Genomic DNA, 26,895 nt, shown 5'->3' on the forward strand with positions numbered 1-26,895 from the left:
ATGACCTACTTTTTAGTCTATACACTCTGAAGACTCAACATGCATCAACTGACAAAGTTTGATAATTGTAAGTCAAATATTATCTGAAATATTAAAATATAGCCGTCAAATTCCAAAATTAGTTCACGGTGACCTACTTTTTGGACAACAAACTATGAAGACTCAAGATGCATCAACTGACAAAGTTTGATGATCCTAGCTTTCATAGTGTCCAAAATATGCATCTAAAATTGAAAATGTGAAATTTGAATGTCCGCAAAATTCGAAAAGTAGGTTACTGTGACCTATTTTTTTTTATAAATATGTTTTGAGGCCTCTAGACCCATCAACTTACAAGGTTTGATGATTTTTAACCTCTCGGTATCTAAAATAACAACCTAAAATGTATTCATAAATGATTAGCCATAAAATTCAGAAAGTAGGTCATGGTGACATACTTTTCACATGACGCACTTCAAGGTCCCATGATCCATCAACTGACAACTTTTGATGATCATAGGCTCAAAAGTGTCCAAGATATGCATCAAAATCCATTTAATAATAATTACCTGCGAAATTCAAAAAGTAGGTCACCATATCCTACTTTTGAGACAACATGATATTAGGTCCCAAGATGCATCAATTGACAAAATTTGATGATCCTAGTCCTTATACTAAGCAAAATATCAAAGTTTTAACAAAACAAAATTTAAGGTCAACTTTGAAGTGACCTTGAGACCACACCCTTTGCCCCAGGATGATGCCTTGAACAGTTTTTTATCTTCAACCTATCCTCATCCTTATGCATAAGTTTGGTGATAATTTGTCCAGTGGTTCTTGAAAAGAAGATTTTTTAGCAACCACTATTGTTTGCATTTTCCTAATTATTTCCCCTTGTTAAAGGGTCACAACCCTAGTTTTAGTATAATTGAAAGCCCTTGGGCCAAGGATACCCTGTGACAAATTTGACAAAAATTGGCCAAGGGGTTCTTGAGATATAGCCCTTTTCCCAAAAAGTTGATGCACACCGCACGCCAGACATATGATTAGCTCTTTGAGCCTTCAGCTCAGAAGAGCTAAAATTCCCCATCCCCTTAGTTCAAAAGATACAGTCCAGGTTAAAGTTTTGGAAAAATAGGTCAAAGTCCAAGGTCAAAAGTCTTGGTACCAAAAAAAGTCTATTAGGCATCTATACGTGAAATATCTAAACCCTATCCACCTATGGTTCAAAAGATATAGCCCTCATATTGAGGCATCACCAATTGTAGGTCAAGTACCACAAACAGACATATTTAGTACATACAGCCATAGCAGTGAGGGTTCTTTAATGTGCCATCGCCTGCCAAGACACGGGACATCCGTTTTAAGGTCATATCTGGAGGGCCCATGATTCTTGCTTCTAAATGCCGAGTGTTTGGTGAAGGAGCAATCACTGCATATGCTAACATCTTAGGTTTGGCACGGCCATGGCATAAGCAGGGCTTTAACTCATGACATCCTGGTTATGACTATCATTACAATGTGTTAAGATACCAAAGGCAAAACCATCGGAAATATAAATACTAGTGATGATGTTCCAGTACATGTACACATTCAAATTAGAGTCACATAGATCACTGACACTTCTTTATTAATATAGATCACTGACACATCTTTATTAATATATATATGTAATCCAGTAACAATATTATAAAATATCTAAATGCCAACATATACTATACACCTGAAATCTTTTTTATCTTTTAAAAAAAACCCACATCTCTTCAGAAATTCACAATCATAATGAATGTATTGCCCTATAATAAAACATTTAGTGCACACATGTACCAAGTGAGATTATTCACATCATTTTAATAATCAAGTGCACCACCGCGGCACATGATACACCTGTCAATCAAAATCATAATCATAAACAGATGAGTGTACCTGGGACAAAATTAGTGTTAAATCTAAAGCAAACTAGCATGGCGCTGCGCCATGCCCTTTTTGGCTGGCACCATGCCCTTTTTAACCGCGCCATGCCCTTTTTTCTCTATAAATTTTTTAAAAAATATCTGTTAATAATAAAGAATTGTTCTTTATTTCACAAGGTTGATTGAAAAGTTTAAAATCAAGGCAGCAGGTATTAACTTTTAAAGAGGCTAAATGATCATTCTATTACTATCATAGTATGATACAATGAAAGTGCCCCGAAATTTTCTTCTTGCGACGAAACATGCCCTTTTGAACATATGATATGTGTGTCCTCTCTAGATCCTAGATTTAACACTAAAAATCTTGTTAACCTTGGTACAACAACTGACTTAATATATATCTTTGAATTGTTCAAATAACTACATTTCAAAACCTATTTCATTTTATTACATGTATTTAGATTTCTGTCACATGATACAATTACTAACAATTTTGAGTTGTACTAAGAAATGCCCTAAAATTAAAGGAGTGACAAACTATTAACACAGCCTTCTTACATTATACCCATCTATGGATTTTTAACTGAACAGATGCAATTTGGTTGTTCAGCTGAACTCTTTGGAACACCATTGCTCTTATGGGACAAATCAAATTTTTATTGGATAGATGGAATTTGGCTCAAATCAAAATTATCTTTCTATCCAACTGAACTCCTTGAAACTTAAATCATTATTTTCGTGAAACAATTCCTCTATCTGTTGTGTGATGTGCTTGTTAAGTCTGTGCAAATGTTGTAGTACAATCCTGCATATATTTATACAATTAATGTTTGAAATAAATATTCATATTTAGAATTGTTATGTAGCTACATATTTTATGAAAAAATTGTGTATTTGTTGATGTAATAATTATTGAACACCCTGTTCAATAATTATTACATCAACAAATACTGCAATACTCTCTTCTGGATTACTGTGAATTTACAGTAAGTGTGAACGACTCAGCTTCTCAAGTTCATTCGAGGTCTCGGATAGTTGGTTTCAAAACAAATCTGTCAATGATGACGCATCAAGGAAAGAACAATCACTGCGATTGGACCAATATTTAAAGCTGTATGACCCGATGTTCAAGTATTATTTTTGTACATAATTATTTTAAAGCAGATTAATTGCTTTATAAAGTTATTAACTTTCCCTTAATTACATGCTTCAAAACATCTGCATGTAAAAGAAAACAGTGCGAATATTATTTAGAAAGTAAATATAGTGGCTACATATATAAATCATCCCATAATAGACGTCTATAAATAGACCCACGCGCGTCAGGGGAATCCCAACATGATGTATTAACTCATACGCAAATGTCTAGTTTTAAGGCTGAAAGAGCGTAAAACAACGAATTACTAAGAAGCATTTGATATTTTTATTTCTATTAAACTTATGGTACGGTACTGCTATAACAAAATACACAGCTTTACAAAAATAAGACCACCGATGATCTGAAAGTTTGAACTGGTAACGTGACTGTCACTTGAAATGGCAGAGTGACGCGGTTATTTGTAAACATCGATTTAAAATCAAATTATTTGGGTTAAAACAGGTGAAATAATCTATGATAGGTCGTATAGTCTCATAACTACATACGTGCGATGATTTAATAGCGTTTTTACGAGATGGAGAAAAAAATATTGTAATTCGGACCATACAGCTTTAAAGGGGCGGGAATAAAAATAATCTTAGATGGTCACACGTGTCTTTACACTAGCGTGTCATTACATAATCTTTTAGCACGATGGAAGAGACTGCGAAAAGGGAAAACCAATACCAAAACTCTTGCACCGAAAATGTCGCCAACGAAGCTCACACCGGATGTACCTTTGTTTATCGAGTATGAAATTAAAAAGAAATCAAGTGTATATTAATAGATAAATCAGACAAAATTTATTAAGAAGAAATATTTGTACCCCTGACAATGTACCGTAGGTATCTTTAATTTGTAGAGCTGCGAGAAATTTTTAGGGAAATTACTTTCAAGAAACTGCAAAGAAAATCCAAGAGAAGCATATTTCGTCTGAACACAGGGACTCGTCACGAAATACCTGTCTTTTTAAAATTTGACATCGTCTATTCTATATTTACAAATAAATGTAAATATAGAATAGAGAGGGCCAATTCGTGACGAGCCCCTGTGGTCTGAACACGAACGAAGTGTTGAAAACTTCTTTGCTACTGATTTTATTGCAATTTAGGCCGAGTCAGTTATATATATATATATATAGAGAGAGAGAGAGAGAGAGAGAGAGAGCTCTAAACACTGTTGAAATATTTCGACCGTGTTACCGGTCTTTTTCAGTCGTGTTTTCGTGAAGGAGACCGGTAACACGGTCGAAATATTTCAACAAAGTGTTTAGAGTTTTTTCTGTATTTTACTTCCGAAGAAGAGACTATATATATATATATATATATATAGATAGATAGATAGATAGATAGATAAAATTTCAAACTCCTATGGACATGCAGTAAGGGGTGGACCAGTGATATAGGTTCAAAGGTACGCCAGTATCGCAACATATCAACCTTTGCTGTGGTTTATTATGACGTTATAGAAGGCGCGTCTAATGCTAACGAAATGCTGAACTTCTTTAATAATGTGTTACATGAACAGGAGAGGGATGGTTTGGGGAATTTAGTTTTTGCTAGAATTCATAGAACTTGCCTTTGTTCATTCAATTAACAGTATCTAGCGATGGTTACTTACGAATTTCTTACGAAAATGTGGGTATATATAACAGTAAAAGACATCAAAGCATGCCATGTGTTGAAAATAAATGTTTTCTCGAAGTAGAATATCTATTGATCTTATTACTTAATCTGACAAATTATTTTAGGGGCGAGATCAAATGTTCAATGTTAGAGAAAACTGAGTTCGCATAGTTCTCACCAAGACACCCCCCCCCCCCCCCCCAATACAAAACTAAATATGAAGTATGTTGAAACTAATCGATTAACAAGTAAAACAAATGACAGTGTACATTGAAACTATTAAACATTTATTAAAATGTATTATGTGGTTTTAAATTTACCCCACTAACGTGTAATCGATGTCGGATGACAGAAACTAACGAGTTTTTACCCCCTCTTCCCCCTAACTATTTGAATTCAGAAATTTTTCCGACATCGATCTTTTCCAATGCTTTGCAAGATTTCGAAAATATCCTCCGAGAGATTTATTTTAAAATAACGATATGGAAACTGCGAATGTGAAAGAGACAACAAAACAAAAGCATTGTTCTTAAACGGACAAAATCGCCTATAGAAACATGTACTGAAATTTCTGATCACTTAAAACTGACAAGTATCTACAGGAATTTAAGGGAGTAACCTTTCAATTTTATTGGGATATAGAGGCAACTGTGGATCCTGCCTTTTCCTGCAGCATTATCGATCCCGTCATTTTTTTCTTTCTTTTCAATATTCAGCACTATTTGAATTCTGGGATATTGCTATCCTGCCTTTTCTTTACATATCGGAGCTCGCCTTTTTCACCCTGTATTCCCCCTCCCATACCTATTGATACTGCGATGGATTATAAGTATAACACGGTTATTCCTGTTTAAAAGATAATTTTTTTTAAGGTATCTGATAAAAGTTATATCTTCTAAAGTTTACGAGATATCTTGTATCTTTTATACCACATCTTATATTTTTTTTCTTTATAAGATATCCCATCACTTTTATACATGTAGATATAGTATTTATAAGATAAACTTTACAAGACATTTTACTAACGTAATTTCAAATCTCCCTTGTCAAATCAAAACCAATATTGAATCTCACGTTACGTACGGTGCAACTTACACTGAAATCAAATAGTGAAACTTACACTTGTTAGGCACGAGATAATATAATGCCAAATACTTGGGACCGCCTACCTATAATTTAACCGACCTATCAAAAGCGCTCTTTAAAATCACTCGGGGACTTTCCAAATGAACTATCTGAAGCACGTCATGTACTTGCCGATATGTCTCGTTTACACTTACTGTAAATCCACAGTAACTCCCTTGAAATATTCATTTCCAATGATTACCAAAATTTAAAAGTTTTTAATGACCTGATTTCAAGCTGCAATTTACATATCTCTAAGGATGTATAAATTGACAAAGTTTGTTGATCGAGTCAACGACTCAAAATCTACATAGGCCCCCAAAAGGGTTATGCTATACATGGTCACATCATCATAATTATAGGTCACAGTGACCTTGACCAAAAAGGGTTATGCCATATATGGCCACATCATTATAATCTAGGTCACAGTGAGTGACCTTGATGTAGATTGTGACACACCTTCGACCTAAGTTGCAACAACTGACCATTTGATGATGTGGGACAGATGGAAAGATCTGATCACCATACCATAATATGTCCCATCCTCCAACAGGCTTACAAAAAGAAACAAGATGTGTTTGTGAAACACTGATGCCCCCTATATGGCAGCAGAGTAATTCTGGTACCCAAAGAAAGGTCTTGTCACAAGGAATACACATGTGAAATAGGAAAGCCCGATCACTAACCAATCAAAAGTTTTTCAAAACTAGACCAAACTCTTAAGTCAAGGTCATGAGGTAAAAGAATTTGTAACCTAAAGAAAGATCTTGTTACAAGGAATATGAAAGTTCTATCACCATCCATTCAAAAGTTATGGACAAGGTTAAGTTTTTACAGACAAACAGACCAAAAACTTTATGCCCCTGAATCTCTGATTATGTGGGCAAAAACAAGAAGAAAAAAATACCAGTACAAACCATCAAATTAATGAATTAGCACAAAACTCTGGAAACAGTATCAAATATATTCAAAACAACATGATCAAAAATAGCAAAACGCCACCTTTTAACAATGAATTTTATCTCGGTAAACAAAATTGTATAGGTCCTACATGTTACTTACACCACGTCTACCAGGTAAATTCCTCATCATTATTTTAAAACTTTTAAAGTAATTCTATTGTATTATACTTGCATATTTTATCATGACCAACATTCCATTAAAGAGGATTCATATTCCTTTTGAATAAAAAATAGGTTATGGTCTATAGCAGCCTAGGAGAACGTTGGTAGCTATTGGTGACAAAACTTCAATGAAAGTTAAATTTCTTGTTGCATATATCCGTTATTTTATCTGCATTTTGAGGTACAACCTCCATCTTGGTGCAAATTTCTTCCAAGGGCTATATATTTAGTTTATACTAGTCCTTGCCCAAAATTTCTTGTAGTTTTCTGAAAAAGAAAGAAGATTTGCTAGTCAATCATCATAATATTATAAATTGGTTTTAATGAGCATATTAAACTTATTTTGCCTATAATTTATAATGTCAATGAAACACTAAATTTTTAATGGTTTTTATTTTTATTTTAAGGCATTATCAAGAAGATGCTGAGGGAATCTATTACACGTTCTGTAATAAGGGAATCTATTACACTATTCTGTAATACTTACAGACTGAGGGAATATGTTACACTGTAATACTTAAAGACTGAGGGAATCTATTACACTGTTCTGTAATACTTACAGACTGAGGGAATCCATTACACTGTTCTGTAATACTTACAGACTGAGGGAATCTATTACACTGTTCAGTAATACTTACAGACTGAGGGAACCTATTACACTGTTCTGTAATACTTACAGACTGAGGGAATCTAAAACACTGTTCTGTAATACTTACAGACTGAGGGAATCTATTACACTGTTCAGTAATACTTACAGACTGAGGGAACCTATTACACTGTTCAGTAATACTTACAGACTGAGGGAACCTATTACACTGTTCAGTAATACTTACAGACTGAGGGAATCTATTATACTGTTCTGTAATACTTACAGACTGAGGGAATATGTTACACTGTAATACTTACAGACTGAGGGAACCTATTACACTGTTCTGTAATACTTACAGACTGAGGGAATATATTACACTGTTTTGTAATACTTACAGACTGAGGGAATATATTACACTGTTCTGTAATACTTACAGACTGAGGGAATATATTACACTGTTTTGTAATACTTACAGACTGAGGGAACCTATTACACTGTTCTGTAATACTTACAGACTGAGGGAATATGTTACACTGTAATACTTACAGACTGAGGGAACCTATTACACTGTTCTGTAATACTTACAGACTGAGGGAATATATTACACTGTTTTGTAATACTTACAGACTGAGGGAATATATTACACTGTTCTGTAATACTTACAGACTGAGGGAATATATTACACTGTTCTGTAATACTTACAGACTGAGGGAATATATTACACTGTTTTGTAATACTTACAGACTGAGGGAACCTATTACACTGTTCTGTAATACTTACAGACTGAGGGAATATGTTACACTGTAATACTTACAGACTGAGGGAATATGTTACACTGTTCTGTAATACTTACAGACACTGCTGATGGATTTGATAAAATGGAGGTCGCTTTTCAGCTTCCCACTCCCAGCACTTTTTCATCAAGCCATACACTTCTTCGTGACACCCGTCTGGCTTCTCAAGTCGACCTCCTTTCTCCAGGTAGAAGAACGTTATTGTCTTTAATTCTTCCTTCTCTACAGAACACAGTCTGGGGACTTCTCCTTGACTGAAACACTCCCACATCACCACACCAAAACTCCACACATCCGTCTTGGAGGAGTACTTCGTTTTCCCTATGACTTCTGGAGCACACCTTAACAAGGAAATAAGACAAACATTTCACGATATCAAAATACAGTGGTTTCTTCAATTTTCTCACATATCAAATGTGAAATTTGTCCGACCAAACCACAAAGGAATATCTATAATACAAAAAAAATTGTCTTCATATTAAAAGACTATTAACAGTTTGTTTATAGGAAGACATTTTTTTAAATTATAGATATCTAAAACGTTGTATGTCTGAGGACCATCAAATACTTTTGTTAATACATGATTTTATGGTCAGCTAGTAAATGTTCTATTCTAAGACGAAAAAAAAAATGTATTTCATCATTTCTTCAACAAAAATGGAGAATGGAAATATTCATATCTAGTGATCAGTCATCCAAAAAATTACTTTCTTAACCACCACTCTGATTCCAAGCACAAGTACTCTGAAGTTGAAATAAAAAATATGCTGGAGTTCCTCATTGACAATATCTTTGTAATCTTTGGTGATCAGGTCTTCCAACAGTCTATTGGAATAGATGTGGGCACAAATTGTGCTCCTTTTTAGCTGACCTATTTTTATAATCTTATGAAGCAGAATTTATTTAAACACTTCCAAGTGAGAAGAAAAAATCTCTTGATGTGGCCTTCAATGCAACATTTAGATATATCAACAACATTTTATCTATTAACAATTATAATAATTTTCATTCATATGTCGATTCGATATATCCCTGTGAACTCAAAACAAGAGTCCCACAGGCAGTGCTCCCACTGGACCAGAATTCCCTTTCGCCACTTTTTCGGGGAGTGGCGCGGCACAAATAATCACATGCTTTACAATTATTCCCATCATATTATATATTATTTTATTCATTACACTTATTTTAGCATTTTGAATCAGTTACATTACTTAATCATATCCAGCTACCATACTTAAACACTTCTTTCTGAAATAATAAGAAGTTGATTTGTTTGATAAATTCTATTATGGAAATCAAAATTCAGATAATAAATCATATAAATATAAACTTCATGATGTTACACCCCTCAGTGAAAACATTGTGTACATTGGCCGAAATGCAGATGTCACAAAACATCAAGCCCAATTTAGAGTCGTATCTCAACCATTCCCTATTAAATTTCCGTTTTTGTATGGAAGATTTTGCAATTTGGAGAGAATCAGATGTTTGAGCAGGTGGGGTTGACTGTAAAGCCAAACATAGATATTTTTTAATTTTAGACTGACTAAGGTCAGAAGCTACAAGTTTAGTGTCAAAATAGAATGGGGTGTGTAGTCTTATGAGATTAGCATTTTTATACTTTTGCGCACCGAACTTCAAAGAAAATTATTTATTAAAATTGCTATGTCCATATCAATGGTGACCGAATGCATTGTTTATGAAATATTCGAACTAAAATCAAACACATCAAAATCAAAATCTTGTAATCAACAAGTTTGGCCGCAAAAATAAACAATTGATGTATTCATATATACATTATACACAATAATACGGCCAATTGAATTACCGGTCGGTTCTCTGGTTAAGAATTGACATTAATGTGGAGATGATAACACGATAATGAATAAGACTTTAAATGTTAAACAATTGACCACAGCATGGTAAACAGCTGTCCAATGTACTTTATTACATAATCACCGACTTTTTTGCAGCCATAAATTACCTGAGGCTGTGACCAGCTCTGTGTGCACTGGAGCGACGCGAGATTTCCGGTCGCACGTGTTGACTGAATAAACAGATTTTGACTGCATAAACAAACAGGCGATAATGTGTCACTGACAAAGGATTAGAAATACAATTTATTGCAAAAAGGGATTTTCGCCACTTTCAATTTTTTTTCGCCATTTTTGAAAAAAATTCGCCATTGGCGAAAATGGCGAAGCCCAGCTCGAGCACTGCCCACAGGCCTTGTTGGTCACCTGAGTACTAGTTTAAAATATCACTAGTATGAAATCTAGAAAAAATTTCCTGTTCTGAATATCTAAGCTAAATTCTAATTCAGCAACAGTATAAAACAAGTTGTGTTCTTAAAACTTCAATGCCCTCAAAAGAGCATATGTACACTGATGAAAGGCTTTACAATAATATAATATATGCATTAACATTAAACAATATGACTAATTTGGACCCATCCTAGAATCAAAACCCTGAGGTTGCGAAATTCACCATTGATTTGTACACCGATCCTTTTCTGCTATTCCTAAATATGCATTTAAATTTTATACAGTATCAACAAACTTAAAGAAGTCCTTCAAATTATTATAATAATTTTGGCACCACCCTGAAACCAAACCCTTATCCCTAGGATCATGAAATTTACAATTTTGGTAAAGGACTACCTACTACTAAATATCCATTTAGTTTCAATCTATTATCAATAGCATCAAAGCAGATATCATTTATATGTTTTGCACAAATACACTATACAGTCAAAACTGCCATAGCGACCCACTGTATTAAGCGACTCACTGTCGTATGTGACCATAAAAAGTTCCCCCAAGACGTTACTCTATATATTGTACCTGTATTAAACGACCACCTGTCTGACGCGACCAACGACCATGATTTTTACAACCTTTTCGTGTATTTTCACAAAATTTTACCTCTATTTAACGACTGTACATTGATTACAACGTGATTACTACTTTCGATTTCGGTTGAGCCGACTATTCTGGGAATTATCGCCCCTAACACTTTCGTTTTCACACGCACGACTATTCTAGGAATTATCGCCCCTAACACTTTCGTTTTAATACGCACAGTTTGGCGATGATCTTGATTAGTCGGCCCTCTGAATAAATCATTATACCTAAGCTGTCAACTTGCAGTGTCCTGTGTGGTTAATTAATAAAACCCGCATTGTTGTTTATTTAACAAAATCAAGGATCAGGGAATCAAGGCTGGTGTATTTGAAGGTGTGAATTTTGACAAACTTTAAGAAGTGCCGGGTAGGCTAGATCGGAAATGAAAATCTACCACTTATTATACCATTATGTTCAACAGAGTAAAAAATTTGCCCGATTGCGATATAAATCAGGTAAATATTGTGCTCGGGACTAAAATTTTAAATGGAGTATTCACAGTTTTCCTGCATGAGATACTAGAGGTTTCCAGAATAATGACCGGAACTAGCGGCTCACTTCGACATGTCCCGAGTATTTGACATGTCCGAGTTCAAGAAAATTGCCTGCATTAGTTCTAAGCTTAAAAGATTTGCTGTGCATATACAATGGATATATTGTGATTTATTTAATGTTTCTCAAATTGAATAACATTTTTCCAGCACGTATTGTACAAAAGGAGACGCAACACTTCACCATTTGTTTTCTTACCACAAGTGCTGCATTTTTTAGTTACACTGTACAAGTAGGCTATACATGAATACCCTTTACAACAAAGTGTTTATAAGTTTTAGAAAATTTACATGCAGTTCATAAATAATTTTTAAATCTCATGTAAATGTGTAATATGAAATGCATGAAAAGTTTATCATTCTTAAATAGATTAAATGTAATTTTGATGAATAAAAAATTATGATACAACACATTGTATTCTAGATCTTTAACTACAGTGTATTATTAATTTTATTTTACAACTATTAAAACCGTACTTGATATTCTTAATGATAAATTCCAAATACATGTAGTCATTTACTCCATTTATGTATAAATTATTTGTGAAATTTTATCCATTAACTGCGGAAAATAGGCAACCTGTATTAAGAGACCATCTGTCATATGTGACCTTTTTTCCATTCTCCGTTGGACGGTCTCTTAATACAGGTTTGACTGTATATACCAAGTTTGGCCCTGCCCTAGAGTCATCAGTTTTTTGAGAAATGGCCAATATTTGACAGTTTTTTCCCCACCCCTAAGGCCACGGGGGAGCAGGAGTCCTGAAATTTACAATTCATGTTCCCCTTGTCCCAAAGATGCTTCTTACCAAATTTGAAAAGAATTGGAATGGTAGTTTTCAAGAAGTTAAAATTTCTATTGTTTACACATTAAAACTGACAATTTTGGCCCCACCCCGATACCAAAACCCCTACCCCTGGGATCATCAAATTTACAATTTTTAGTTAGTGAAAGACAACCTGCTCTTTCTAAATATCCATTCAGTTTCAATTTGGTATCAATAGCACTAAAGAAGTTGCACATTAACACCATATACCAAGTTTAGCCCTACCCTGGGGTCAGAACCCCTACCCCTGGGATCAGAAATTATAATTTTGGTAGAGGCCTTCCTGCTCTACATCACTATGCATTTAGTTTTCTTACACATGTGCGGTTGTAGAGAAGAAGATTTTTGAAAATTGATCAATTTTGGGCAATTTTTGCCCCGCCCCTAGGAGTCCTGAAATTTACAATTTATGTTCCCCATGTCCTAAAGATGCTTCATACCAAATTGAAAAGAAATGGAATAGTAATTATCAAGAAATTAAATTGTTCAATTGTCAATGCAGGGTGGATGACTACCAATTGCAATAGGTCACTTTAGTTTACGCAGGTGACTTAATAAAAGACACCACAGAGTTGTCTACTTCTGGTTCATACAAAGATATTTGATTGAAAATAGATATTAAAGGACACATGACACAAAAAATCATTTGTCTGTAATCATTGTCTTTATAATCCTTAAGTCAGATTCTCACAATGAATCTGTTAAACACGCATCCGTTTCACAGCTAAAGCTGTAACACTGTACTGATAAGCAGCCTGACCTCAATATGCATATTCTAAACCCCAGAGATCGAAAACAGTCGGGGTGACGTCAGAGATGAGCTACAGCACAGAGATGCTAAATGCTTCTACAAAAGAGATACTATAAATCTTTCTTATCACTGATCAAGACAAACAGTTTCCCTAATTACCAGTAATGGGTTAAATGCTAAGTCATAAACAAAGAACATGCACACTCATATTTCTTTGTATCTTAAGAGTTATTCATATAGTTTGTAAGGATGCCGTATTGTGCTGTTTATAATTGTTCAACCTCTTCAAAAGTGGACAAAAATGTGTCATTTTTTCGCTTCCCAAAAGATGCAGGTCTTCAAAAAGCATGGGTACATTACTGTCGAAGAAGAGACCTTACATTAACCAAATGCAGTAAAATATGTGAGAAACACTTTACGCCAGATCAGTATTCTCGTTATCCACCCCGTTTAGCTGAGTTAGGTTATCCTAATGCTCGTGCTCAGTTAAAAGATGATGCTGTACCCGATGTTGAGTGGCCTACCCAAGGTGAATGTTCAACTTCATCAAATACTGATAAAAAACCATCTGGGTATGGTGCATATAGAAAGCGACAAATACTTCAGGTAAAAAAAAAACTTCTTTTTTTTTTTACAATATGATTAGATATGTGCTGCAAGTTAACTGCTTTTTACTATTCGTATTTTGTATCAGGATTCAAATTTAAATTTGGGGAGGGGGGTGCAAAGCTAGAGAAAATTGTTACCAAAAGAAAACAAAGATCAATTTTTATAATCCCTGTGTTATGGTAGGTTTCTTACATTATTTATATGTGACATACATTTTTATAGATAAGGGGTTCAGAATGCCATGATGTCAATTCATTAGACATGTACAGAATTTTTGTTGATTTTTTTTCAATATATACATGATATACATACTGGTACATATTTATATATGTTTAGCAATTTAGAACTTGTTGGGGGGGGGGGGGGGGGAGGATCAACGATCAACAACCTAAATCTGCTGCAAATGTGAATATCAAAGTTTAAAGTTTATTACATGATTTTCAAGAATATTTTACTGCAATTGAATTTTTGTTATTTCTTAAATGACTTTGTATATATTTAAAAACAGGTATTAAAAGAGGCTATGATAGAAAGTGATAATACTGATCTCAGTGATCATAATGTTGCAGAAGAAAGTGTAAATGTAGATGCAGATGTTTCTGAAACTCAAGCAGTAACCCCTTCATCTTTGAGTAATGTTTCTGCAGAATTTGAGCCATCAACAGTTGATAAAGCCATCCAGGTGTTTATTCCTGACAATAAAGTCAAAACAAAAACAAGAAGAATACAAACAGGAAAGTCAAAAATAGGTTTCAAGACAGTTGATGCTGAAGTTCAGTGCAGTGAAATTCAATACTGTGTTAAGTGTGGTCACACTGGTCTAGAAGACAATACAAATAATGCAGAAAGTCAAAATTATAGGGTCTAATTTCTTCTGGAGCAAGGGAAAATCCTTCTGATAAGTCTTCAGCCATTGTATTGAATACGTTACGTTACGGTGAGAATTTGCAAGAAGCTCACCTCTGACGTATATAACACACACGTGACTCTTATCTCATTAACTGTCAGCACTGCTCCGAGAACTGCTTTGGCTGGTGTTTACAGATTACTATTTCCAGCTGTGCCTTGTTATCAGATGCTTGTTTAACAGATTCAGTGTGAGAATCTGACTTAAGGATTATAAAGACAATGATTACAGACAAATAATTTTTTGTGTCATGTGTCCTTTAACGGTAAACTAACAACTCAACTTTATGATAAATAGGATGATTTCATCTTCTCCATCGTCAACTTCCCATATCTATGTAGCAATATTCCATTATCACCTGCGTTCGATACGTAAGAACTTGTTCTGCATATGATCAGTTTTTAAATTGATGCATGCTACTGACAAACAAGTTGATGGTGCAGGGTTTCCAACAGTCTCGTTTACAGTCAGCACACTGATTTTGACTATGGATAACTCTGTTTACCTGATCAAGATATAGGGTTCACGGTGGGTGTGACCAGTCGACAGGGGATGCTTACTCCTCCAAGGCATTTGATCCCACCTCTAGTATATCCAAGGGTCACTCTCTATTTTGTATTGCGTATAGGAGTTATGAGATTGATCACTGTTCGTTATCTTCACCTTTCTTTGAGAACTTGATTCCATGGTCCAACCACAAAAACAATGAACACTGGTATTCAATGAAAATATATATTTTTAGCATGACTTGAGAAGATGTAATTCATTATGGAGTTTCATCATCCCCCCCCCCCCCCCCCCCCCCCCCAGAGATTTAGCAGACTGTTTATACAACTAAATCAGATAAACAAGTAGAAATGCTTTCATTCCTTAAAGACATATAATGCCATCAACTCATTATCATGTTCATCATTTCCAAGATAACACATCGTATAAGGGCTTTATTTCACAATAATCCAATTCTAGCTTTCTTTGTGAGTTGAGTATTTTTGAGTCACAAACAATTACATTGCGATAAAATTTACACCAACTGTGTACCATATCTTACAAGATAAGAATATTCCGTGAGTAGAAACTAAAGTAATACTAATTATCTTAAACCCTGGCTAGGCATTATCACTCTTTTCACGCACCTGTTAACTTTTTAAGTGATAACACATGTAACAGTAATGTCTGTTCTGTACAAATTAAAATCTGTTAATTAATTGTAACTCTAGAATTCGACTTGGAGAATCGCAAACAAAGAACTACACAAATAAAAAATAACAGTGTTTTGGAGGTATTTTCCCAAAATTTGTGATTAAAAAAAAAACAACAACAAAAAGTACTGTAAATTCCTAAATATACGCGAGGAATTTATTATCACGTAATTTTGCGAGAAACATCACTCACGAAAAAATATTTCTTGCTTTTATTTTTATATTGCTAAAATACATGCAAAAACACCTGATCAACTGAGCACTCACAATTTTTTTTCTCGTGATTTGACATCCATGAGTCATTTTGCGATAATAAGTGCTAGCGTAAAATAATGAATCTACAGTATATGGTATACAGTGAAACCTGTCTAATCCAAAATGCACCAGGAGATAATTTCTTTGTTAGAATACACAGTTTGTTGGAATAAACAGTGTAAAAAATATGGAACTGGGAATGAAAATAAGGTTCAGAATGCCCAGTGAAGCGGATTACACAGGGCTCAGATTAGGCAGTTTTCACAGTTAGGTAATAAAAATATCCTTTTACCATTGTAAAGGTATGACCTCCTGCCCTTTCCTCGTGTAATAGTCTTTGTCTGACGTCATCAGTTTGGAGAGTCCGAAATCTGCAATTTTAGCAGTGTAATCCTTTGTAAGAAGAATGTTTCTTGCTGCCAAGTCACAATGGAATACTTTCATATCGGTCAGATACTCCATGCCCTTAAAATGAAGTTAGCCAAAGATCAGTCAACAGTCATCTCAAGCTAGCCCAGCATTGGTCGATTGTTTTTATTATTTATGAAAAATAAATGTCTCCCCAGCTTCTCAAATTATAAGTGCTCCAAATGAAACCTCCTCCCCTTAATGTACAGCATGGTATGGGGGAGAAAGCATGAGCAGGAACATAGACATTATGAACTTCCATAAGTCACATAGGAGAAGTGTTCACAAACTATTTTACACCCTCCACCCCTCAGATCCAAGATAACTTTAAGGAAAGCAATTGGATCCTCCTGTCCCTACAATATGCACATCTGCAAATGGCATTGAATTATTGTACAAAGTTTCAAGTCTATCGGATAAGCCATATAGGAGAAGTGTTCACAAGCTATTTTAACATCCTCCATCCCTCTTAGATCAACTATAACTTTTACGAAAAATAATTGGATCCTCCCGTCCCACAAATATGCACATCTACAAATGACAATGAAGCACTGCACAAAGTTTCAAATCTATCCGATAAGCCATATAGGAGAAGTGTTCACAAGCTATTTTACATCCTCAACCCCTCTTAGATCCACTATAACTTTTAGAAAAATAAATGGATCCTATCGTCCCACAAAAATGCACATCTAAAAATGACAATGAGGCATTGTACAAAGTTTCAAGTCTATCTGATAACCCATATAGGAGGAGAAGTGTTCACAAACTATTTTACATCCTTCATCCCTCTTAGATCCACTATAACCTTTAGGAAAACAATTGGATCCTCCTGTCCTACAATATGCATATCTACAAATGGCAATGAAGCATAGTCTAAGAACAAAAAACAAGAGACCCATGGGCCACATCGCTCACCTGAGTCACCTTGGCTCATATTTAAAGATATTTAAAGATTTTTCCTATATATTCGCATGTAAAACTGAGATCCCTATTATGGCCCCAACCTACTCCCGGGGGTCATGATTTTTTCAAAATTGAATCTGGACTATGTCAGGAAGCTTTCATGTGAATGTAAAGTTTTCTGGCCCAGTGATTTTTCATCAGATTTTTAATGATTTTACCTATATATTTGCATGTAATGATCCCCTATTGTGGCCCCATCCTATCCTCGGGGGCCATGATTTTAACAAACTTCAATCTGCACTATGTTAGGAAGCTTTTGTGTAAATTTCCACTTTCATGGCTCAATAGTTTTTGTGAAAGAAGATTTTTAAAGATTTTTCCTATATATTTCTATGTAAAACTTTGATCCCCCCTTGTGGCCCCATCCTGCCCCCGAGGGCCATGATTTTAATAAACTTAAATCTGCACTATGTCAGGAAGCTTTCATGTAAATCTCAGCTTTTCTGGCTCAGTGGTTCTTGAGAAGAAGATTTTTAAAGATTTTCCCTATATTTTTGTATGTAAAACTTTGATCCCCTATTGTGGCCCCATCCAAACCCCGGAGGCCATGATTTGAAAAAACTTGAATCTGCACTATGTCAGGAAGCTTTCATGTAAATTTCAGCTTTTCTGGCCCAGTGGTTCTTGAGAAGAAGATTTTTAAATGACCCCATCCTATTTTTGTGATTATGTCCCCTTTGAAAAGGACACAGCCCTTCATTTGATCAAATTTGAAAGCCCTTCACCCAAGGATGATTTTGGCCAAGTTTAGTTGAAATTGGCCCAGTGGTTCTGGAGAAGAAGTCAAAAACGTAAAAAGTTTACAGACAGACGACGGACAACAGACAATCAGAAAAGCTCATTTGAGCTTTCAGCTCATGTGAGCTAAAAATATGTCTACCCCGAGAGAGGAGAAACATAACCATGGCAGGTCTCTCACCAGTTTCAAACAATCCAGTTGTAGATCAGGATAAAAAAAAACCTCTTGGCATTTTTTTTGTACATTTAAGGTAAATTTTGTGTAATGTCATGCCAAAAGATGAGGAAGATTTTCCTCATAAAAAACTTTGTAATCGAATGTTATTGCCACAGTATATCATTGACTCAGATTTTGACCTATGACATAACATATTATAATCTAACAGTAATGATCATACAAACATTTCTAGCTTGTATAATGACACTGTATCCAGACTTAAATACATGCTCCTAATACTTATATTTTCCCGCGTTTCGTTAGTAATAGCGGGAAAATGTTGTATTGACGGTACAGTATATTGTACAGGTAGAATGGAATGATCCATTATTAGCCAATAGAATGCGAGTTAGAAAAACGGGTTTTCGAGCTGCAATTCAGGTATTCACTTCTAGCCGCTGTTCGTCACGAGATAAACGAAACTTAATGGATAATTAAATCTTATGTTTTCATCCATGCCATGCAAAGGTTAAACATTTACAAATAAGTTGTGAGGTCCGTTCACAAACCCCTGCATCCAGCGGCACTTGGCAACGGACACAGGTTTTCTAGAGTTTTTTGCGATTTTCATCGTTTTATTTCTAGTTTTTTCCTGGCCGGCCCTGATGCTATATAGAGGGGATTTGAGGTATATTTAAAAGTATTGTTATTTATGTATTGCTCATATTCTGTATATGGAGTTGGAAGGTTATCTTAATTTTTGTATATGGGAAAACGCCTTGTTTTTCTGCGAATTGTGTATTTAGAATACAATAAATTACGGGCATCCAGCAATCACGGCTGGCTGTCAAGCAATGTATGTTAGTGTTATGTTTTTGGTGTTAAAATGTAGTATAGTTAATACATCGTAAATATTTCTAGCTTGTATGGTGACACCGTATCCAGACTTAAATACCTGCTCCTAATACATTGTAAATATTTCTAGCTTGTATGGTGACACCGTATCCAGACTTAAATACCTGCTCCTAATACATTGTAAATATTTCTAGCTTGTATGGTGACACTGTATCCAGACTTAAATACCTGCTCCTTATACATTGTAAATATTTCTAGCTTGTATGGTGACACTGTATCCAGACTTAAATACCTGCTCCTAATACATTGTAAATATTTCTAGCTTGTATGGTGACACCGTATCCAGACTTTATTGCCTGCTCCTCATTGTAAATGTTTTGTTTGTACGGTGACACCGTATCGAGACTTGATTGCCTGCTCCTCATTGTAAATGTTTTGTTTGTATGGTGACACGATATCGAGACTTGATTGCCTGCTCCTCATTGTAAATGTTTTGTTTGATGTCACTGTGTAAATGTTTTGTTTGTATGGTGACACCGTATCCAGGCTTGATTGCCTGCTCCTCATTGTAAATGTTTTGTTTGTATGGTGACACCGTATCGAGACTTGATTGCCTGCTCCTCATTGTAAATGTTTTGTTTGATGTCACTGTGTAAATGTTTTGTTTGATGTCGCTGTGTAAATGTTTTGTCTGATGTCGCTGTGTAAATGTTTTGTCTCGCTGTGTAAATGTTTTGTCTGATGTCGCTGTGTAAATGTTTTGTCTGATGTCGCTGTGTAAATGTTCTCTGTATCTACTGTGGAATCATTTTTGTTTGTGAAGGCTCAATGTTCGTAGATTTCGTGGATATACCTTTTACCCATGAATTTAAATCCCCACGAACCAGTGATTCTTTGCAATATCTGCTATAGTAATATGATTTATATTTTCCAAATGACATTAACCCTTGAAATTCCATCCCCACGAACTAATAAATATTTGGTTACCCGCGAACACTGGCCCGCTCGAACTTTAATGATTCCACAGGATTTACAATATCGGACTATAAGTGTACACAGTGCTCCAAGGTTGAATAAAGTATTCTATGACTTTATCTGACATAAACTTGATCCAATATTAAGTATTAAGTAGCGAAATTTTTATGATCATGGTTAAAGTTGAGGACCAGACAGGCAGACCAAAAACAGTATGCACCCCCAGCACTCGGTCTCTTCTATCTCCAGAAATGCAGTAAAACATGCTTATAGTGAAGTGCCAAGGACAAACAATTTTGATTTGTTAATAATTTATTTTGTAGCAAGCTATTTCATTGGCTGGAGCACATTGAAAAAAAATTATTTTATGTTGCATAACATAACTTGGTATGGAGACATGCACCCTTGACAACCCAAGACAGCACTACTTTTTTAATTTTTATACATCACAACACTGTTAAGTTGTAGGCCCTTTATGAAATAGAAAATCAACAAAATAAAAAGTAAATTCATTATATCTATTATTAAAGTATATGTTTCAAAACTACAGGGAGTAAATATCACTGCAAGTGTGAATTCATTATAAGTGTGTTTGTTGTGTGTTTTACTGTAAGTGCGAGTTCATTATAAGTGTGTCTGCTGTAACCATGTTTTACTGTAAATGTGAATTCATTATAAGTGTGTCTGCTGTAACCATGTTTTACTGTAAATGTGAATTCATTATAAGTGTGTCTGCTGTAACCATGTTTTACTGAAAGTGTGAGTTCATTATAAGTGTGTTTGTTGTGTGTTTTACTGTAAGTGTGAGTTCATTATAAGTGTGTCTGCTGTAACCATGTTTTACTGTAAATGTGAGTTCATTATAAGTGTGTTTGTTGTGTGTTTTACTGTAAGTGTGAATTCATTATAAGTGTGTCTGCTGTAACCATGTTTTACTGTAAATGTGAGTTCATTATAAGTGTGTTTGCTGTAACCATGTTTTACTGTAAGTGCGAGTTCATTATAAGTGTGTTTGTTGTGTGTTTTACTGTAAGTGTGAGTTCATTATAAGTGTGTTCGCTGTGCATGTTTTACTGTAAATGTGAATTCATTATAAGTGTGTTTGCTGTGTGTTTTACTGTAAGTGTGAGTTCATTATAAGTGTGTTCGCTGTGCATGTTTTACTGTAAATGTGAATTCATTATAAGTGTGTTTGTTGTAACTGTGTTTTACTGTAAAGTGTGAATTCATTATAAGTGTGTCTGCTGTAACCATGTTTTACTGTAAAGTGTGAGTTCATTATAATTGTGTTTGTTGTGTGTTTTACTGTAAGTGCGAGTTCATTATAAGTGTGTTCGCTGTAACCATGTTTTACTGTAAATGTGAATTCATTATAAGTGTGTCTGCTGTAACCATGTTTTACTGAAAGTGTGAGTTCATTATAAGTGCATGTGTTCACTGTAACCATGTTTTACTGTAAATGTGAATTCATTATAAGTGTGTTTGCTGTGTGTTTTACTGTAAGTGTGAGTTCATTATAAGTGTGTTTGTTGTGTGTTTTACTGTAAAGTGCGAGTTCATTATAAGTGTGTTTGCTGTAATCATGTTTTACTTAACATGGTTAAGCTACTCAGCTACGACCCTGGCAGCATACAAGTGAAAGGCACGTGCATTTAACTACAGACATCATACTGCCTTGTTAATATTCGTAAAATCTACCTTGGTGATATCTATCACTATGGCAATCAGTCTGGAATCTGGTACCCAGCTCTTCTTAGCCCTAGTTTGTTCCAGATAGCTTCTCAGAGAACCATTCTCCACATACTCCATGATCATCATTAGATCTGTTCAAATTTACGTTCAAAAACTTTTATTGCACTGACACACTAACAAATTAAAAAGTTTTACATATCTAATTTCCTTGATGTATTCAATCTAATCAAAATTAGATCTTTTGATCCACTCACCTAAGATCTAATTTCAATTAAAGATGTGATGGTAACTTATCAATCATAAATAGGTATGTGGATCTCTACAATTTTACAAGAGGTGCTATCCTATCTAATTCATTTATTGTGTAACAGGAAGGGATCTAATGGAATTTCAGTCAGGTGCTAAATCAATGAGCTTTGTGGACATCTTGTCACCAGCTGACCACAGTAACAGTCAAACCTCGTTATCTCAAACTTGATGGGACTGAGAAAAAACTTCAAAATATCCATGGGTTTGAGATATCGAGGGTAAAATACTTAAAGAATATGTGGTTAGGACTTCCAAATCACTTTGACATATCCATGGTATTCAAGATATTGACATTCTCGATACCAATTAAAGTTCAACTGTACCTCCCTTCTTAAAGGGAATTAAGGCAACCCTAATCACATTGTTGCTTTTATGAATAAAGTATTACTTACTGATATTGTAAATGACAGTCTTTAACAACAAAAATCCTTGCTTAACGATTAAATCATATTAATCTATCTTATATTTCAAATAACCCCCGCTAAGAGAGCGGCCATTGAAATTTAATTCATGATGTCACACTGTCGGTTCCGGTTTATTTCATCTGCAGCACTGTAAACATGACAAGTCACAAACAGTTAAGTTTGGAGACATATAGATTTGAGCCCGTTCTTTTGCAAGAAGAAATTAAGAAAAGAAAACATTCAGTTGAGTTGCAGACCAGGCAGATGGTACACATTTCTTCATACAAATGTCTAGAACCTCAACTTGTCACTACACAAATGATGGCTCCACAGTTTACATAGTCTTTTCTTTTCAGATGACTTGGTTGGGTCATGAATTTCGAAAAAACTTTTTTCACATCTTTTCTTCGCATTAATGCAATTAACTGCTTGACAGGAAGGCATCAACTTATCTATTCGTAAAATCAATCACATGCACATCTTTGATGATCTTAAGATCTCATCAAAACTGGAACAGACGGTGTGACGTCAAAGTTATTGATTTTTGTGGTCTTGAATACAAAAGAGTTCCACATCATGGCAGCCTCTATAGATGGAGGGAATTTCAATTTTTAACGTTTTCAAAATTAGTACTGAAGCTTATCTAGGCTGTATATCAACAGAATAGTATGACAAATTTTTATCATATAATTAATTCTATCATTTATAATGTAAATGTTTTTGGGGTTGCCTTCCCTTTTAAAGACCCAATAAGAACACAACCCAGGCCCTTTACCCACCTGTCAGTTCCCTGGACTGCTCTATTATAGTCAGATATATCACCACTCAGCCATCTGGTGACTAACCCAGCTGACCACCACAATTGTATAGGGTTTTACTTCCTAGTGTAACAGGACAAAATAAGCAAACCAGAAACCAGACTGGGATTCGAACTGGAGGGGGGACTGAATCTCTAATCAGGTGATCTACCGGCTGAGCTACATTCCTCCATCCTTAAATGTCTTCACATCTTGAAGACATCAATCTTTATCCCCTAGCAGGCATTTTACCTGTCAGTTCCAGGAGCTGATCTACAGCACCAAATGTAACATGAAGGGAGAAAATGCAATGGACCAGACCAGGATTTGAACTGAGCCCTCTCAATTTCTAGTCAGGTGGTCTACCAACTGAACTATCTGCAGGCCACAGGCAATCAAACACTAGCAATAATATCTTATTTCTGATTTGATTGATTTGAACATATTCTATTGTATAAGTGCATATTATACAAATATTTTGAACTCAGGTTCTTTAAACTTACAGGGTTCTCATCTTATTTCTACTGGGACATCATTACCTTAATTGATAAGTGAATTTCAATAAAAGTTTAAACAATATCATTGACTCTGAATGTTGAATTTTTGATTGTTATTTTTGATGTGTAAGTGCCATTATGATCACCTCACACACCCAGTAAACTAGACATTGATTCCTTACATTTATAGTCGAAATGAAGAAATAAAATCGACATATCAAAATTACTGCCTAACAGAAATTGAAATACATGTCATTCCATGTTAATATCTTTAGTCCCCGCCCACTGAACTTCCATTTTGCATGCACTAGTAGAAATCATAAGTTGTGGGGAAATGAACACAGCGAAGCTTCAAACGGTTATCACAGAAATGTAAATACAATATGATAAATACAATGCTATTCGATATGTTGGAAATAATGGAGAAAAAATACGAGATCCACGCTGCCATAAAATGGTAAAGAGGATTTTTGGTCCAGTGGGAGTGCTGGTTTCTGTGTTAGATACAACATAGTCACAAATTTAACCTGGATTTTTTTAGTAAATCCGTAAAACTTGACGATATAAGGATGTTCCCATGTTAGATACAACATAAATAGGTACAAATTTAACCTGGTTTTTTGGTAAATCCGTAGAACTTGACGATATGAGGATGTTCCAATGTTCCCAATACATCTACTTCCTTCACCATCTCCATCTCAATTTTCTTGGAATGTGGATTTTTGAAGACTTTGACAGCAATCTTTATGCTTTCCTTTCCCTTTGGTGAATATTCGCCCTGTTTTACATATCCAAAGTGTCCCTGCACAAGAATGATTTACCTCCATGATAATTTTTTAGCAGCTGTAATGTTTTCAAACATCAGAAATGGAAGTCAGCAATTTGTTTATAGCTGAAGCTCGGTAAAGCTTCCTGTTTGTAAATACTACGACATAAGTAAGAAAAAGTAAGTAATTTTTATTTAGACATTAGACCAGACCTTCCCAATTTTTAAGAAAGGGGAACGTCTTTAGTTCAACAACCTAAATTTTACAACAGGGGAAAATCTCTAGTTCAACAACCCAAATTTTAAGATGGGGGAACATCTCTAGTTCGATGTCCCAGTTTTTATCTTTTTTTTTAAATCAGGAAGCTACAAAATTGCAGCAGTTTCCATAGAGAGCCATGTTATGATCAGTTCAACATTTCAGAGTGCAAACATAATATTGATATACAATTGTATGTACCCGTACGAAAATTTGTTCACGTAATTTTTAAAATTTCCTGGCGTACCCATAATTCTGAAAGTCCAGCTAGATTTTTAACAACAAATCCTATGGAAAATACTGGCGTACCTGAGGCGTACTCCGGGCGTAATTTAGCTTGAATTATGCAAATTAGTACGTCTAGATTAATAAGTACGCCTTTAAAAAGAAAATACGCCTCAACTAGGAAATACGTCTCTAGCAAAAATACACCCGTACAAAAAACAACAAATCCTATGAAAAATACTGGCGTAATTTAGCTTGAATTATGCAAATTAGTACGTCTAGATTAATAAGTACGTCTTTAAAAAGAAAAAACGCCTCAACTAGGAAATACGTCTCTAGCAAAAATACACCCGTACAAAAACCCTCCAATTGTAGAAAGTACGCCTCAATAAGGAAATACGTCTTTAGCGAAAATACGCCTCATCAACAGCCAAGGCAAAAAAATTACATACAGGAGTCTACTTGTGGCCTGCATATTTAGTAACTCCTATAACGGAATACAAGATTGAAAAAATAATGAACACAATAACTGACAGGTATTTGAAAATTGGAACTGTATTTAACAATACATAATTATGCCTGTGTAACAGCTTAAATTTTTCATCAGTTGACAAGTACATTCAATAATAATCACATAACTAACAAAGGAGATTATACAGATGTATAGTAGTTTTAAATATTTCTAATATATGTAATATGTAGTTCAATAAGTAATTAACACAAATTCATAATGATCCTAAGGATGCAAAATTTTTTTTAAAATGATAAAAAATAGACACATTATACATGTGATATTAAAATTCAAATACATTTCATGGAGTAGAGTTGAATTTTTTCCAATGATTTGTCAGTTTATGTCCCATAGAGTAAATTTGTAAAAGGTTAATTACAAGGGGGTGCTATATCTGTAACAATTTTTGGACATTCTATGAAACTTACAATAGTTACCATGTAATAGTTCACAAAATTGACAATTATACCAATTTGAAATAGAAAGATAAAATATTATATCAGCCCATCGATGCGCATCCATTTTCCCCCCATGCGAATAGATATGTAAAAAGCAAAATATTTATTAACATAACAGATTAATTTCTGACAAAGATTTGAATTTAGGTTATAAACATAATCAAAATGAAATTATACAATTAAAATCAGAGCTTAATTAATATTTTAAAACAATAGATCATGATGACTAGAAATAAACTGTAATAAGATTACTGTTAAGCACTATGGTAATTCCTAACCACAGCAAATAATGTATATATATACTCTCCTTTGAATCCACAAATCATCAAACACTCAATCTTTGGGAAAAGACCATAGGCTAAGAGTGTTGAGATTTTGAATAGCACAGTCATCATTATTAGAGCAGTTGATTAAAAATAAATCTCAAAGAATTACATTCGAAATTTTGTTATTTAGCACAAGCACACGAGTATGACAGTAGGGTTCTTTCGAGTTGCTTACTGGCACAGGCTTATTTTAACTGCAAGGTACTGAGGTGTTGCTGACAGAGGTTAACACATCTTGACCATTAAGTACAACTGAGTTATTGTAT

The 26,895-nt window shown here is 34.6% G+C and overlaps 2 protein-coding genes across 3 annotated transcripts in view; one reads left to right on the forward strand and one right to left on the reverse strand.

The window, feature by feature from the left end:
* Positions 1-1,590: 1,590 nt before the first annotated feature.
* LOC125647846 (tyrosine-protein kinase JAK2-like) overlaps positions 1,591-26,895 on the reverse strand; it is a 167,343-nt gene continuing 142,038 nt past the window's right edge. The window contains exons 21-26 of one of the 2 annotated variants that reach the window (XR_008796068.1): positions 24,697-24,886; positions 22,084-22,208; positions 16,582-16,754; positions 8,347-8,628; positions 4,651-7,171; positions 1,591-4,608 (exon numbers count right to left, since the gene is read on the reverse strand). Coding sequence is in view for 1 of the 2 variants with exons in the window: in XM_056140923.1 (XP_055996898.1) it covers positions 7,141-7,171; positions 8,347-8,628; positions 16,582-16,754; positions 22,084-22,208; positions 24,697-24,886 (801 nt within the window). In the remaining variant the exon portion in view is untranslated. Of the gene's footprint in view, positions 7,172-8,346; positions 8,629-16,581; positions 16,755-22,083; positions 22,209-24,696; positions 24,887-26,895 lie in introns of both variants that reach the window. The other variant, XM_056140923.1, reaches the window with a different exon arrangement.
* On the forward strand, positions 13,484-15,071 carry LOC130046981 (52 kDa repressor of the inhibitor of the protein kinase-like). Its single transcript, XM_056140924.1, has 2 exons — positions 13,484-13,925; positions 14,437-15,071. The coding sequence occupies exons 1-2, from the start codon at positions 13,569-13,571 to the stop codon at positions 14,794-14,796; spliced, it is 717 nt and encodes a 238-aa protein (XP_055996899.1). The 5' UTR covers positions 13,484-13,568; the 3' UTR covers positions 14,797-15,071.

Source organism: Ostrea edulis, chromosome 6 (assembly GCF_947568905.1).
Source record: "Ostrea edulis chromosome 6, xbOstEdul1.1, whole genome shotgun sequence".
Classification (NCBI taxonomy): domain Eukaryota; kingdom Metazoa; phylum Mollusca; class Bivalvia; order Ostreida; family Ostreidae; genus Ostrea; species Ostrea edulis.